Here is a 16,217-nt window from a genome sequence, read left to right on the forward strand (position 1 = left end):
GACAAAGCAGAAATGGGTTTTTAGAAATGTTTGCAAATGTGTGTCTGTGTACGCACACACAGCGTACCAGTCAAGTTTGGACACCTAATCATTCAAGGGTTTTTATTTTCTACATTGTAGAATAATAGTGAAGACATCAAAACTATTAATTAACACATGGAATCATGTAGTAACCAAAAAAAGTGTTTAACAAATCAAAGTATATTTTAGATTTGATATTCTTCAAAGTAGCCACCCTTTGCCTTGACAACTTTGCACACTCTTGGCTACTTTGAAGAATATAAAATATGTTTTGATTGTTTAATGCTTTTTTTGGTTACATGATTCTGTTATTTCATAGTTTTGATGTGTTCACTTATTATACAATGTTGAAAATAGTAAAAATAAAGAAACCCTTGAAAGAGGTGTGTCAACTTTTGACTGGTACTAATATATATTTCAAAAAACTGTTTTTGCTTTGTCATGAGATATTGTGTGTTGTGATGAGAATTAGTATTTAATCCATTTTGGAATAAGGCTGTAATGTAACAAAATGTGGCGAAGGGGAGGGGTCTGAATGCACTAGCATTGGATTGCTTTGTTAAAAAAATAAATAATGTAGCCTTTAACTAGGCAAGTCAATTAAGAACAAATTCTTATTTACAATGACGGCCTACCCTGTTGCTTTGAGCAACATAGAATAGTGTTTTTAGGAATTTGCTATTTATGAAATAGGTTTATGGATCTTCTAATACAAAATAATTGTTACACATGACATTTATAGTCACAATTTCAGAAAAGTGTTTTATTGAAATTTTACAATCCTGTTTTTACCTCCACATGACATCTTTCATGCAGAAACGTGACAACTTCATTTGATAAAACAGTCTGTAAATAGTTTATTTTCTTGAGAAATTCACATTTCAGCCTTCCCTTTCTCAAAAGCCCAAAAATATAATTTATAAAAGGCAAAACTCAACTTCTCTCGATTCCTTTTCCAAAAATCTCTTCTCTTCCAGGAAAGAACTGAAATGTGTATGTTCTCAGGGACAACCTCTAAATGAACTAAATCACTGGAGACCGCTCATGATGGATGAATCAATTGTGTATGATTAAACTATCTAACCACCAAGTTAAATTCACCAACAGCTTTTTCAGAACATTCTAGGTTGAATGGTTGATGCATGCTTCATATTCTATGAAAACAGTATTTCAGTAAACAATTTGTAAATTGAATGGTGTTGCAATCAGTGAATGAAGCTCTATTCAATCTACCGTTGAAGTGTTGCAATAAAGACGTAAAAGTAATTCCGATTGATGCGACATGTGCAGCATTTTATCGTGAATGCAGAACATTTTTATTAGACTCTAGCGCTGAACTTTTGAGATACGGATTGAACAGAGCCTCGAATAGCGGAATCAGGAGGTTTTGTTTCAATAAGGGTCTTTTGGAAGCGATTTAAAATAACACAGGATAAAATTGAGTTGAACAGATTACTACATGCAAGGCTGAGAACTGTTGACACCCTTTTGAGTAAATACACTGACTCAAAGGGAATTATCCTATTTCTACTGTTCTCATCCTTCCACTAGTAGTTATACTTTGAAGGGCAGTAGTGGCTGGTGCTTCATGGTATAGAAACCAGGAACATTATCAGGCAGAGTTCATGTCAACACAACCCTACTTCTTTCAGGTACAAATCCTTTATTAGCTAATCTCACAAACATAATGCCCCAATGACGATGCGTTTCCTTTCACAGTTAAACTTTAAAAGATTTTATTTGTAAAGAGAGAGGGAGGCAGAGACCAGTTCAATTGCATAGCAATTTAATCCAATGTCCAATAATGCCTCTATCCCCATCAAAAGGAAGAGGCCATGTGGTCATTCTCAATCAGCGTTTTATCGACCAAGACAACATCAATAAAACTATTGATAATCACTCACTATCCCTAATAGTGACCTTAATCAACAGGCATCATAACATCTTAAAAGGAGCTCTGTCTGCTAGCTAGACAACTGTATGTCTCCATTCTAAACCACTAATTACAGTCAATTCAAGCAAGATGGGCTTTTTTCACATGTAACCAAATCCAATGTATGTTTGCTTGTTGTTTAGTCCAAGGCTTCTATACTCCAGTTGGGGGCAGTACAGTTTGTTGTTGTTGAAACAGAAAGAAAAACAAAAACAACATGCATGGAGCTTCCTAATGTAATGCCACAAACTGAGTGCTCAGACAGGCACAGATCTGTAACGACTCCCTACTCCCCCCTAGTACACTACTTCTGACCAGGGCCAGTTATAGGTAGGGGGTTCTATTCCCCACGTACTGTAGTGCACTACTAGGGCTTTGGGCCGGAGTAGTACACTATGTGGGGAGTAGGGTGCCATTAGACGCAGCCTATACAGACAACATCCTCCATTTTAGGAGCAGGGTTCTACTACACATCACAATCTCTATCCACAGCATGGAGTTAGTTCAGTCTCGGAATGTCAACAGCAGCACGTTTCTCCTCCCTCTTTCTCCGCCCCTCTGTCACTGCAGGTCTCGGTCTTCCAGGTACCTGTACTCAAAGGTGAACCCCTCCTTCTTCCTCTGACCCCACTTCTCATAGTCAAAGTAGATGTAAGTGCCCTGAGGGAGGAGGACAGTATTAATCACCCACTCTTTATTACTCTTTATGTTGGCTCATCATTGGCTCATTGTTCTATACAGACCCATGGTGCCTCCAACACTAACAGCACAGGAGGTACCAAGGTTCTACTGTACCTGTTCAAACTCATCAGTGATAGTCTTGGGTTCTTCGTGCCTCTGGAACCACATCATGTACTTGGTGTGGAACCTCCACGACTGCTTCTTCAGAGCCTTGGCTGACAGGTACTGAGCTTTAGTGCCCTGAGAGAGAGTAAACGAGAAACACAGAAAGGAGAGTGAGCAATTGGACCCCACAGTGGCAAAGCAAGAGCGGACAGATGGGGGATGGTGTGTGTGTTACCTCCAGGTAGTAGAAGATGAAGAAGAGAGTCTCTGTGGACAGTCTCTGGTAGAACTCTATAGAGTCTGAGTGGTGGGGGGGCATCTGATGATGGAATGGCAGGGTGGGGCATGGGTTCCTCATCAGGTATTGCCTACAGGAGAGAGTAGCACAGACGTGCATGTTAATATCTCCTCAGAGAAAGCCCAGTGTCTACACCCCAGTAGTCCGGCGGACGGCGTTCTGTTACCTGATCCTCTCGGAGTCTGAGGGGTGCGGCATGTGTGTCCAAGCAGACTCCTGCATGGTCTGCTGGTACACCTGGTCCTTGGAGAGCGGAGTGGGACCCAGGGGACACACCCCCAGGGAAGGGGGGATGCTCACCTCCGACAGGGAGGGCTGGGGGGCCGCGGGCGTGCCGGGGGCAGCCAACGAACCAGAGAAGATGTCTGAGGAGAGACAGGAGGGGATTGGTTGAGTTACAGCTGGTGGGGATATCAACACAGACAGACAATTAGAAATGATGTCACCTGCAACTGGCATGTGCTTTGTCAAATTGCATGAATTTTTATTTGTGTAATGCCTTAAAGATGGGATTTGGAACTTGTTAATTGAGTTGATTCTGACCTCTGTCTGTGAGGTGCAGGTTGGGGATCTCTCCATCCAGACCTGATCCTAATGCTGCTCTCTCAGCCATCGCCTTCAGAGAACTCAGAGGCTCCGGGGCCTGAGAGAGAGAGAGGAGGGAGGGAGGGAAAAGGAGAGATGGATGGAACAGAGAGAGAGAGTGGGGTGAGGGAGAGTTTGGAAGAGCAAGGGGCAAATATAAAAACTGTGAATTTATGAAAACCAATACACCATTCAACAGTTCTTCCACCATGAGATACTAGTAGAAGCTTGGTACCAGTCCACCATCCATTCCCTGTATGGTGTGAAGCAACACACTCCTACCTGCAGCTAGAACCCCCACGGCCAGCCACAGTGACTGCACCAACAATGACCAAATAAACCTGCCAATTCAAGATCCCATGGAGTCCTTACTAATTCAACACTATACACAATCTTTACAAATACAGGCTCTTCAAACATATATCTTGTATGTTCTTGGTGTGTGGTGGAGGAACTAATCCAGCCACTTGGTAATGTCCATTTCCCTGTGACACAGATTTTTTTTCTTCCAGCACTGATATCTGACTACCTCAAACCTCTTCTATATTTTTGGTGTGTAAGAGTGTCTGTGTCAGAGTTAGAGATTGTATGTATTTAAATCTGTGTCATCTTTCTGTTTCCTGTGTTAGTGGCTTTGTGGATGTGTTTAGGAGTGAGAGTGTGTGTAAGTTGAGTATGAATGTGTATATTTCCGTGTGTGTGTGGGTCTCTACCTGACACTGCTTTCTCTTTCGTGTGTTAGTGGCTGTAGCCATGGCCCCTGGTGGCTCTGGGGCCTGCGCTGACATTCTGGTCTCCATCAGTATCTGACGGAGGTCTGTAGGAAGCTGGGGACAGAGGGCAGTCTCTACAGGTTATTCTAACCTTATTACAATGCTATTATACATGTTAATTAACTAAGAAATAACAGAAACAAGGTCATTTAGGAGATGCTTCATCATTGGAAATCTCCTGAATAGCTGACAATTTGGTGTGAATGGTGTGGGAGTTGTGTGATCTACAGCACATTTTGTGAATTTATTTTTCTTATGCTGAGAAAGTTTTGAAAATTGTGTTAATTTCCAAACTATCAGTATTTTTGTGAGTTTGTTTGTTTCCAAGTTGTATTCGTATTATAGACAACCCCAATTGGGTCAAAATGGCTGCCATGGAGGTTCTAGTGTTCACTAAACACTGTGTTCTCATACTGTTAAATGGCCAACTGTCTCCATCCATCTGTTGAACTGTATAAAACCTCTCAGAGTCGAAGGGAAACAGTGGTAGGAGAGGAGGCCATTTAAGAACATCAGGACAAAGTGCTCATCTCTTAGCCTCACACCCCTGTCTGTCTGTCCTTCCCCTCTGTCTCCCCTCACCTTGAGGCCCTCAGAGGCCTGTGTGTAGGAGTGGGGTCCGTTGAGGAGACTCCCACCACCAGGGATACTGTCCGAAAACGAGGGGGACGGAGAGCTGGGGGGCAAGGTGATGGAGCTGATGAGGCTGGGACCGTTGTCCATACTGAGGGAGAGAGAAGACATAAGGACATTTTTATCATCTAAAAAATGAACAGATTGTGGTCTTGGATGAATTTGACATCACTTACGACTGACTGGCTGAGGAGGTCAGCGAGGAAGGCTGGCTGCTCTGTGATTGGCTGGGTGTGCTGAAGGCGGACTCTGCTGTGCTCTCTGCCACCACAGCACTGTAACCTGGGCCATGGGAAAGACGGCAGAAACATTACTACTAATGGTCAATCCCAAATCCAGAAAAGGTGCATAAAGAAACCGACAAACCCAGACAGCCACAGTGAACATACTTGTGCTTCCGTTCTGCTTCAGTCCACTGGGCGGTCTGGCAGGGGCTGCGTTCGACCCAACTACTCCTCCGATTGGCCCCATGCTTCCTCCGTTTCCTCCCATCATCCCCACTGCCCCCCCAGGGGCAGCACCGACCGGGCTGAGAGGGATCAGAGGGGGCCCAAGGATCACACTCTGCCCAGGCACCAGGCCCAGGATCCCCCCAGTCAGGGAGCCGTGTGCTGGGCTGGAACCCAGCAGGCCCAGGCCTGTCCCAGCCCCGTTGGTGGTCACTCCACTGGAGCAAGAGGTGGGGATGGAGGAGCTCTCCACTGAGACACTGGACTGGGTGGTGGTACTCAGACCCAGGCCTCCCAATGCAGCTGCCTGGGCGTAAGGGGCATGGTTGGACCCAGAGAGCAGGCCTGCCATGGTGTTCAGAGAGGCAGACATCCCAGTCAGGCCCAGACCAGACATTGAGTTGGCACTGCTTGTCCCCGTCATGCCAACTTTACCCAGGCCCAACCCAAGGCCTAGGCTGGAGTTGAGGATATGACCAGACGAGACCTGGGGCAGGGAGTTTGGGGAGGCTGAGATGGGTGTAGTGGGTGTGGGGAGAGAGGGGGCGGTGGAGAGGAGGGGGTGGCTGGGTGGGCTGGGGGTGCAAGGTTTTGTTTGGGGTTGTTGTGGTTGTAGCAGTGGCTGCAGGACTGGTTGCTGTGGAGGTTGAGGCTGATGTTGTTGCACGGCGCTGCTGAAGCTTCCTATTAGACTGTTGCTTGTGGGAACCCCAGGGTTGCCTCCGACAACGGCGGCCATGGATACAAGAGAGGAGGAAGAAGAGGACCCGGAATTGGCGGACGAGGAAAAGGACAACAAGGAGGAAGTGCCGTTCTTCGCAGGAGACTGAAAATGACAGAGCATCAGTTTAGTACAAACAGAACAGGGAAACAGAGAAACTACATTTCTGAAGAAATCCACTTCTCTATTGAGCTATAAACAGATATTGTAGAAGCTCGGTCTCACCTGACTAACGTCACTGTCTGTCGACCGCCCTCTCTTCTTATCGTCCTCAGAGTTCTCCTGCAGAACACATGCAGGCACAAACAGTGCATGTGTAAGTATCAATGTACTTTATGACACTGATCAAGTAAGTGATTGTAGTTTCTATACAAACGACCAATCAGTGAAGGCAGATGTGCTTACAGCAGTGCAGGTGGCCGGGGATGGAGGGATGGGGGAAGAGGAGGTGGTGGAGGTGGGAGTGCTGCTCGAGTGGAGGAACATCTCATCCTCTATGTTCCCCATGCCCGTCGGAGAGGTGGCCACCAGCGCTGCAGCTAGAGAGGGAGAGAAAGAGGGATAGAAAGAGTGAAGGGCATAAATCAGGGAGAAAAGGCTACTGGTTTATTTCAATGATAAGATTTTCAGGGGAAATCTAATATATAAATATTTTTTAACAATCATCAACATCCAGAGCCACAGAAACACCACAGATCAAGCTCTTCTAAACCGACAGTCAACCCAGCTAACAGATGTTGATTAAAGAACATCCATCCACCCAGACCCAACAGACGTTCATGAGGGACCATTCATCCAGACCCACAGCTGATAGCATGAGCATCATCATCATGATCATCCCAGGACTCGTCATCGAGCTCCTGGCTGTCCATGGGCGACTCACGGATGTCCTCCAGATCCAGGTCGTCGTAAATGAACTCGTTCTCCTCAAAGTCTGGGTCCTGTGACGACTCCATGTAGTACTCCACGTCGTCCTTGATCTTCTGGATGGAGTCCACCTGCACCGAGTCGTTGTCTAGCATGCGCAGGATGGTCTCCAGCATGCGAATGTGGTACCTATGCCTTTCTATAAACCTCTTTAGCTCCTCAATGCGATCCTGCTTCTACGAGACAGCCAGAAAAACAGGCACACGTGGTTATAAACTGTTCGGGTGACTTTTGTAATGCAGGTAGAAGTCTTTCTTAGGCACAGATGTCAGATCAACTTGCCTTCCCCAAATCCTTTTAGGGGGACTGCAAGACTGACCTTAGATCAGAGTCTAGGAGCAACATCATCCAACCCAATATCTGATTCATTATTATAAACTGGGTGGTTTGAGCCCTGAATACTGATGGGCTGACAGCTGTGGTATATCAGACCGTATACCATGGGTATGACAAAACATGTATTTTTACTGTTCTAATTAAGTTGGTTACCAGTTTATAATAGCAATAAGGCACCTCGGGGGTTTGTGGTATATGGCCAGTATACCACGGCTAAGGGCTGTATCCAGGCACTCCGTGTTGCGTCATGGCTAAGAACAGCCCTTAGCCATGGTATATTGGCCATATACCACACCCCGAGCCTGATTGCTTAATTAGACTACATACACAGCAATAGTTAATGTATAGGGAATGAGATGGAAGGAGACTGACCTCTTTCTCTCCTTTCTTCTTCCTGGTTTGAATGAAGAGGGATTCCACCTCACTCTCAAACTGGTCCACCTGCATATTTAGAGTGTCTATCGTATTCTGGGGGAGAAAAAGATAGAGTGGGGGAAAAGAAGAACAGATCACCACCATGAAAATAAGGCAGAGCCAGTGTGAACCATCCACCCCGACCCATCGTTCAGGAGACACTACCACTATGCATGAGTCAAAATACCAACGGCTCAAAGGCTGTTACCGTTAGCCAGTTTCCCGTCTCTTCTTTTTCCCTCTGAGCTGGGTCCACTTTCAGGGCGAGCCCCAGGCCTTCTTTAGAGTAGGCCTTCGTCTTTGTCTCCCGCTCTACCACCTTAAACCGCTCCATTTGCTAAAGGAGAGAATGTCAGATGTTATGTCAGACAGGATCGCATACCCTCTCCATGAGCACTGAGATGAGTTGAAAGTAGGGCTGTGATGATACCAATATCGCACAATTTTTCCATGGCAAAAATTTAAAAAACTAAGCATACCAAACTCTTTGGTCAAATAAAATTTTATTTGTCACATGCGCTGAATACAACAGGTGTAGACTTTTCGTAAAATGCTTGCTTACGAGCCCTTCTCAATGATGCAAAGTTGAAAAATAATAATAAAAATAGTAACACAGGAGGAATAAAATACACAAGAATGAAGCTACAGTACATGACCAAAAGTATGTGGACACCTACTCATTGAACATCTCATTCCAAAACCATGGCCATTAATATAGAGTTGGTCCCCCCTTTGCTGCTATAACAGCCTCTACTCTTCTGGGAAGGCTTTCCACTAGTGTTGGAACATTGCTGCGGGGACTTGCTTCCATTCAGCCACAAGAGCATTAGCGAAGTCTGGCACTGACGTTGGGCGATTAGGCCTGGATCGCAGTCGGCGTTCCAATTCATCCCAAAGGTGGTTGATGGGGATGAGGTTAGGGCTGTGCAGGCCAGTCAAGTTCTTCCACACCGATCTCGACAAACCATTTCTGTACGGACGTTACTTTGTGCACTGTGGCATTATCTTGCTGAAACAGGAAAGGGCCTTCCCCAAACTGTTGCCACAATGTTGGAAGCACAGAATCGTCTAGAATGTATGCTGTAGCGTTAAGATTTCAATTTACTGGAACTAAGGGGCCTAGCCCAAACCATAAAAACAGCCTCAAACCAATATTCCTCCACCATCAAACTTTACAGTTGGCACTATGCATTGGGGCAGGTAGCATTCTCCTGCCATCCGCCAAACCCAGATTAGTCTGTCAGACTGCCAAATGGTGAAACGTGATTCATCACTCCAGAGAACGTGTTTCCACTGCTCCAGAGTCCAATGACGGCAAGCTTTACACCACTCCAGCCGACGCTTAGCATTGCACATAGTGATCTTAGGCTTGTGTGTGGCTGCTCGGCCATGGAAAACCATTTCAAGAAGCTCCAGACGAACAGTTCTTGTGCTGATGTTGCTTCCAGAGGAAGTTTGGCACTCGATAGTGAGTGTTGCAACCAATGACAGATGATTTTTATGAGCTACGCACTTTAGCATTTGGCGGTCCCGTTCTGTGAGCTTGTGTGGCCTACCACTTCACGGCTGAGCCGTTGTTGCTCCTAGACGTTTCCACTTCACAATAACAGCACTTACAGTTGTCCGGGGCAGCTCTAGCAGGTCAGAAATGTGACGAACTGACTTGTTGGAATGTCACTGAGCTCTTCAGTAAGGCCATTCTACTGACAATGTTTGTCTATGGAGATTGCATGGCTGTGTGCTCGATTTTATACACCTGTCAGCAGCTGGTGTGGCTGAAATAGCTGAATCCATTCATTTGAATGGGTTCCACATACTTTTGTATATATAGTGTATATACAGGGAGTACCAGTACCAGATCAATGTGCAGGGGTACAGCACAAGGTATTTGAGATAGATGTGTACAGAAAAGGCAACGTGACTAGGCATCAGAATAGATAATAGTAAGAATAAGAAACAGAGTAGCAGCAGAAAATGATGAGTGTGAAAGTGTGTTGTGTTGGTATGCGTGCGTATGTAGTGTATGTGAATGTGTGTGGGCTGTGTGAGTGTCAGTATATGTGTATATACACTGAGTGTACAAAACATTAGGAACACCTGCTCTTTTCATGACAGACCAGGTGAATGCTATGATCCCTTATTGATGTCACCTGTTAAATCCCCTTGAAATCAGTGTCGATGAAGGGAAGGAGACAGACTTTTAAGCCTTGAGACGGATTGTGTATGTGTGCCATTCAGAGGGACAACGGGCAAGACAAAAGCTTTAAGTGCCTTTGAACAGGGTATGGTAGTAAGTGCCAGACGCACCGGTTTGAGTGTGTCAAGAACTGCAACGCTGCTGTGTTTTTCACGCTAAAAGGTTTCCTGTGTGTATCAAGAACGGTCCCCCACCCGAAGGACATCCAGCCAACTTGACAACTGTGGGAAGCATTGGAGTCAACATTGGCCAGCATCCCTGTGAAACCCTTGACACCTTGTAGAGTCCATGCCTGACAAATTTAGGCTGTTCTGAGGGCAAAAGGGGGTACAACTCAATATTAGGAAGGTGTTCCTAATGTTTTGTACACTCAGTGTATAGTGAGTATATATAGTCTTGTGAGTGTGCATAGTCAGTGCAAGATAATAATAGTTAACCAATAGCTACCCGGACTATCTGCATTGATCCATTTTGCACTAAATCTTTTGACTCAACACATACGCTGCTGTTACTGTTTATTATATATCCTGTTGCCTAGTTATTCAACAATTTCAAATATTTTACTGAGCTACAGTTCATATAAGGAAATAAATAATAATAATAAATAAATTCATTAGGCCCTAATCTATGGATTTCACATGACTGGGCAGTGGTGCAGACATGGGTGGACCTGGGAGGGTATCGGCCTAATCTACGGATTTCACATGACTGGGCAGTGGTGCAGCCGTGGATGGGTGGGCATTGGCACACCCATTTGGCAGCCAGGCCCACCTATTTGACAGTCAGGCCCACCCACTGGGGAGCCAGGACCAGCCAATCAAAATAAGTTTTCCCCCATAAAAGGGCTTCATTAGTGACAGAAATACTCCTCAACACCCACCCAAATTCTCTAAAACAACTTTGGAGGCAGTTTATGGTAGAGAAATTAACACTAAATTCTCTGGCAACAGCACTGGTGGACATTCCTGCAGTCAGCATGCCAATTGCACGCTCCCACAAAACTTGACATCTGTGGCATTGTGTTGCCTTTTATTGAACCCAGCACAAGGTGCAAGTGTGTAATCATCATGCTGCTTAATTTGTTTCTTGATATGCCACACCTGTCAGGTGGATGGATTATCTTGGCAAAGGAGAAAAGCTCACTAACAGGGATATAAACAAATTTGTGCTCAAAATTTGAAAGAAATAAGCTTTATGTGCGTATGGAACATTTCTGGGATCTTTTATTTCAGCTCATGACACATGGGACCAACACTTTACATGTTGAGTTCATATTTTTGTTCAGTGTATATGGTTGTACACATCTACCTCAATTAGCTCGTACCCCTACACATATTCAGTACTGGTACCCCATGTATATAGGCAATTTATTGTTACCTATTGTGTATTCATTCCTCATGTTATTATTTTTCTATACTTTCTCTCTGTACTGTTAGTCTACACCGATTGTTTACAAAGCATGTGCCAAATAGAATTGGGATTTAAGATAGGGTTAATGCAGATAGCCCATAGAACCATTTAGCAGTCTTATGGCTATGGTCCTTTAAAACCCTGCTGTATGTAAAACATTGTGTGCTATAGCTTGGAAAATAAATAAATGTCCCTCTGGACAACATAATGATAAATATTTTTTTTTACATCTGTTTCGTGTTTCGATTCCTTGCCACGGTACTAACGAGTATCGCAATACTGGTATCGTCCTGGCCCTAGTTGAAAGGTAAACACAATATGGTGGAGACCTATCCGCTCTTTTCTCCTATCAATGTTAAACAAAGAAGCTATTTTGGAGAGTATTACCGTCTCTATGACCTTGCGATTCTCCACTAGCTGCCTTTTGTCTTTGATCTCATTTGATGCCACCCATGTTTTTATCTGATCCCTCAATCGCTGCAGGAGAGATGACAAGAAAACAACAATTAGAACTTAAGTAAAGACCCATAGCTTTATCAGTGTGAGCAGACAACATGGGATATTAAGACAGCTTCATATATTGCTTACTATTAGTAAGCAATTAGTCTTACCTGTAGCTTTTTAATCTCTTTTTTAAGGTCTGCCTCATATTTTTCCTTTTGGTTGGCATTGGCTGCATTGTGAAGCTGTGAAACAAAGTGACAAAGATCAGTTTGTTTGATAGGAGACAAATCATTGTTTCATGCACAGTGAATATGCAATGCATAGTGTTAAGGAGTCCTCACCTTCTGCCAAATGTCTTCAAACTGTTCTACGCCTTCAGCGACCTTTTTCAAACATCTGTCAATTTCACCTGGGGAGAGGAAAGAAAGAGGTCATTATGAAAATATGCAAATCTATTTTACTGGACTAACATATTACATTGAATCTCAAAGATTAATCAAATAATTTAAATAACTGATAATCGATAGAGTGTGAGAGGTCAGTGTCCAGTCTACGTCCATCATCGCTCTATGCTACAGTTACCTTGGAGTTTTCTCTTATCAGCCATGGCTTCACTACGACAATGTCCTCATACCGTCTTTGATTGATAGAAGAAGATAACATATTAACGTTAGCTAAAACATATTAACGTTAGCTAAAAACATAATGCAAACAGACACAATGAACATTGATTGCACTGCATCCAAGTCCCTAGCTAGCTTCCTAGCATCAAGTAGCTACAGACAATACAAACACTTGCAGCGAAATGTACCTCGGTTTAGCAAAGAATTAACATGCTTATAATTTTAGCGTACATCACTATTTTCATCAATCGTAAAACAGTTCAATAGATGTCTCGCTGGAAATGTCAGCAACATTAGCCAGCTAGCTAACGTAGCCAATTCACATGCTGTTTGGCAGATTCCGACAACTCATTCCAATGCAATTGCTATTCGATGCATTATTATGCATGAAGTGTATATATTGCGATTATATTTTGGGCACATTTGACGTTATGTTGGTAATTGTTATAATGCTAGCAAATGTAGCTAGCTACTGCAATCACAATGCTAGCTAGCTGGTAATTTATGAAAATTAGGGAAACTGTGTCAACCAGCTAAATTCACATTTGTTTTAGACATTTACCTAGGGTTTGGGCTTTTCGTTTGTCTCTTTCAATTAGAACTAAAACTATTTCCCCAGTCTTCTTTACTTCCAAATTTTGTTTTCTTTTCGTCAATCTGGCTGTACAGTACACTAAAGATGGACGGTAGCTAAATCCCACCCACAAAATGTGGATTCCGCCCTAAACCCTACCTCCAAGCTATGATAGGACCAAATTATCCACCGTCGTTGGACAACTTCCGCAGGTATACTTTCCTGTGATTGGTTTATCAGATTATTGATGGGTCAATGGTAAAATACATAAAAAACTGAATCCTGAAGTTCTGAATAAACATTTTATACGGAACATTTAGTAAGCATCAGGTCGACAAACAATCATAAAACATGTTCAGAGTATCCTGATAAAAAAATTCACATCAATACATGTACTGTCAATGTAACTTCCGCAAGGACCGGACCATGCATTCTCTACTCGAGCAGAATAGGTGGATTACCATGGTCAAGACCTTCAGCCATTTCCATAGACCATAGTTGTGCATAAATGATAATCTTATCCACTATGTTTTTCATTTCTATCTGCAAGGTTCTGTAGACAGCATCTGCATAGTAGAACCTTAGATCAGGTGTAGCTTCATCCTATTCCATCGTTTCAGGACTCAAGCTCAATACAACTTTCAGAACATCCCAAAGAGCCCTGGCTGTATGCGTTTCAGTGACATCACGTCTGGGGAAGTGGGAGTCCAAGCAACAGAATGCTGCCTCATTTCTCCTCCCACTAGCAGCCGGCCATTCCCCTGGTCAGTGAGACAATGCGGTTGGGCTGGGAAAGTCACTGAACTGCGTCTCTGCCAACATGGAGATGTCTGCTTCAGTCTGTGGAGAGGAGTGAAGATGGTGTTAACAACAGAACCATTGTAGGGAAACAGACTGACAGATCTGTCGTCTGCCAGATTGGAGAACGCTGCAGTGCAATCTGTTCCATATGCACAGAATAGAATACGCAATGCACTGTCAGTGTAAAGGAGAAGCCGTCACCTTCCTCTGCACATAGTCGCACAAACATTTCACCATTACAGTCTTTGTTCATTCATTTAGTTTGGGTGTGCACGTTAATTTCACACTCAAGGTTTATGAGTGCGTCTCACACACCTGTGGGTCTTTCTCCTGTTTTGGAACTCGATGCCTCTTCTTCTTGGATCCCACTGTGGATTGGAAAGGGACAGAGGGGGAGTGGCTAGGAAGGTCATTTAGCCTATCATCTTCTGCTCCAGGGCCGATGTCTAAATGGGCACCAGACTCTTCCTGAAACAACAACAGTGTTGCTTTGAGTATAAAGACATAGTATGTTGGGGGAAAACTCAGTTTCAGAAGAGTTCTCCAGTTTCATTCCAACAGAAAACCTTCCCAGTTGACATCTTCTGCATCACCATCAAAGTTAATGGTGAAAGATTGAATAACGAATCGTTGTTACATTTCAATATACTATAACTGTATATCATGGAACTCTGCTGGTTTATTATTAAAGAAACACTTTTTAACTTTTTGAATATCTCATTCTCACCTCAAGCGATATGGTGAGCTGTGCATTTCTATAGTCATCTCCATGGGCGTCGAGGGTCTTCATTAGGAACCTACAGTAGGAAAGTTCAGTTGCTGTTGTAGTTGAGCTAGCCTGTATTTACAATGGAGAGGCCAATAGACCATAGACTAAAAAAGACATGGACCAATGAAAGGACAGAAAGAGCTTCAGTCCTTTTTTACCTTCTCTCTTTCTTCATGCGACGTGTTAGTCTTTGTACCTGGTGAAGGCGACCAAGGATCTTCTCATTCACCTGCAGAGAAAATGGTGAAAGGATTAGGGTTGCAAAATTCCTGGAACGGTCAATAAATGCCCTGGTTTGCCCAAAATCCTGGTTGGAGGATTCCCGGAATCAGGAGGGAATAAGCAGGAAAACCAGAAACCTCCAACCAGGATTTCTGGAAAACCAGAATATGTATTAAAAATTTTGCAACCCTAGGAAGGATTCATTACCATGCATTTCTTTATGCTACATGTTTGCACTGTCATTACCAACATCAAACTATATGTTCACAGATGCTCATCCATATAACTTGGTTCTTAAATAGAGCACTACCTGAAGATACGATAGTAAAGTCGCAATAAAAATCCACACTTGGCAGGGTCGTACAATCACACACACAAATGATTCCCCACAGTCACTCACCTGTTCGATCTCCTTACACCTCTTGATCAAAGCCAGGTACTTCCTCTTCTCCAATTCTCTCCTCTCCTCCTGCTGCTGCTCTGGCCTTGCTCCTGATCCTTGACCTCTGCCCTCTAGCAACTCGCTGACCCCAGGGCCAAGCTCTACCTAATGATAAAAACGGTCAAAAACGAGCCACTGGAATCATAATAGTCAGACTCAGAACTCTTACTTACCTCCCCTGGGCCCAGTTCCACACCACCTGGCTCCAGCTCTGCTTCCAGGATGTGGCCCCCAAAGAGAGGCGGCAGGGCCAGGCCGGAGAAATCCTCCATCATCTGAGGGAGGGGTGGAAGGAGGAATAAGATCGTTCACCCCCTCATAAATCACGTCCTAGACGGTGTCACGAATCTACACTTCATTTGACAAACAGGTAGGGTTAATTCCTTGACTCAACCTGACAGCATATTCTACACTAAAGGACGCCTCGTCCTATGTGGGGCTAATCTTTAGGCATGTTATAGCTAGTTACCATAATAACTATTTTATTGCAGACAGCGTTAGCTAAAAAACTACACCTTCCTCAACCCCAAATAAAACTACATTTAGGTTACTTAAGTTTGATTTGGTTAACGAAATCACAACTCGTTAACGTGAGCTTTTCTTGAAAACGATTAAACCGAGATGACAACACATTCGACTAGCTAATGTTAGCCTAACTTGCTAACGACGTTACTGAAAAGCATCTAACATGCGCAGCATTTTTGAAGATTTACGACTAACTACTGTATCTGGATGGTCTGACTGACACTTTAAACACATGTTTACCCGATCCATTGACTGCAGCGCTCAATGCATCACCGCAAATTTCACGCTGTCAAACAACCTTTTTGTGTTGTTGCAACTGGCGCAATAATTATAC

General features: G+C 43.9%; 2 protein-coding genes across 6 annotated transcripts; both read right to left on the reverse strand.

Moving 5' to 3' along the window:
* Positions 1-1,732: 1,732 nt before the first annotated feature.
* Positions 1,733-13,262, reverse strand: LOC120030812 (CCR4-NOT transcription complex subunit 3-like). 5 transcript variants are annotated; one of them, XM_038976261.1, is made up of 19 exons: positions 13,113-13,262; positions 12,510-12,564; positions 12,269-12,336; positions 12,095-12,169; positions 11,871-11,960; positions 8,085-8,213; positions 7,835-7,930; positions 7,005-7,296; positions 6,605-6,738; positions 6,425-6,481; positions 5,419-6,304; positions 5,206-5,311; positions 4,979-5,120; positions 4,337-4,450; positions 3,582-3,681; positions 3,205-3,403; positions 2,976-3,108; positions 2,750-2,875; positions 1,733-2,614 (listed from the first exon to the last, which is right to left on the reverse strand). In XM_038976261.1, exons 2-19 carry the CDS (start codon positions 12,532-12,534, stop codon positions 2,516-2,518), a joined length of 2,871 nt encoding a protein of 956 aa, XP_038832189.1. In that variant the 5' UTR covers positions 12,535-12,564; positions 13,113-13,262; the 3' UTR covers positions 1,733-2,515. The 5 variants fall into 5 exon arrangements, with proteins under 5 accessions (XP_038832189.1, XP_038832191.1, XP_038832188.1 ...); XM_038976263.1 differs by having other exon boundaries at positions 7,083-7,302; XM_038976260.1 differs by having other exon boundaries at positions 7,005-7,302.
* A 150-nt stretch (positions 13,263-13,412) lies between these two features.
* Positions 13,413-16,210, reverse strand: LOC120030813 (TCF3 fusion partner homolog). The gene is made up of 7 exons (XM_038976266.1): positions 16,124-16,210; positions 15,532-15,633; positions 15,317-15,463; positions 14,853-14,923; positions 14,653-14,722; positions 14,241-14,393; positions 13,413-13,964 (listed from the first exon to the last, which is right to left on the reverse strand). Exons 1-7 carry the CDS (start codon positions 16,130-16,132, stop codon positions 13,890-13,892), a joined length of 627 nt encoding a protein of 208 aa, XP_038832194.1. The 5' UTR covers positions 16,133-16,210; the 3' UTR covers positions 13,413-13,889.
* Positions 16,211-16,217: the final 7 nt, after the last annotated feature.

Source organism: Salvelinus namaycush, chromosome 37 (genome assembly GCF_016432855.1).
Source record: "Salvelinus namaycush isolate Seneca chromosome 37, SaNama_1.0, whole genome shotgun sequence".
Lineage (NCBI taxonomy): Eukaryota > Metazoa > Chordata > Actinopteri > Salmoniformes > Salmonidae > Salvelinus > Salvelinus namaycush.

What these genes read in the sequence shown, in the direction of transcription:
- LOC120030812 (XM_038976260.1), bottom strand. Translation starts at nt 12,534, where the DNA reads ATGGCTGATAAGAGAAAACTCCAAG. An exon ending in AAGAGATTAAAAAGCTACAG is followed by an intron (nt 11,961 to 12,094) that starts GTAAGACTAATT and finishes TCTCTCCTGCAG; the next exon opens with CGATTGAGGGATCAGATAAA. An exon ending in TCAGACTCCGAGAGGATCAG is followed by an intron (nt 3,109 to 3,204) that starts GTAACAGAACGC and finishes TCTCTCCTGTAG; the next exon opens with GCAATACCTGATGAGGAACC.
- LOC120030813 (XM_038976266.1), bottom strand. An exon ending in CGCATGAAGAAAGAGAGAAG is followed by an intron (nt 14,723 to 14,852) that starts GTAAAAAAGGAC and finishes TTCCTACTGTAG; the next exon opens with GTTCCTAATGAAGACCCTCG. An exon ending in AACAGGAGAAAGACCCACAG is followed by an intron (nt 13,965 to 14,240) that starts GTGTGTGAGACG and finishes TCCTCTCCACAG; the next exon opens with ACTGAAGCAGACATCTCCAT.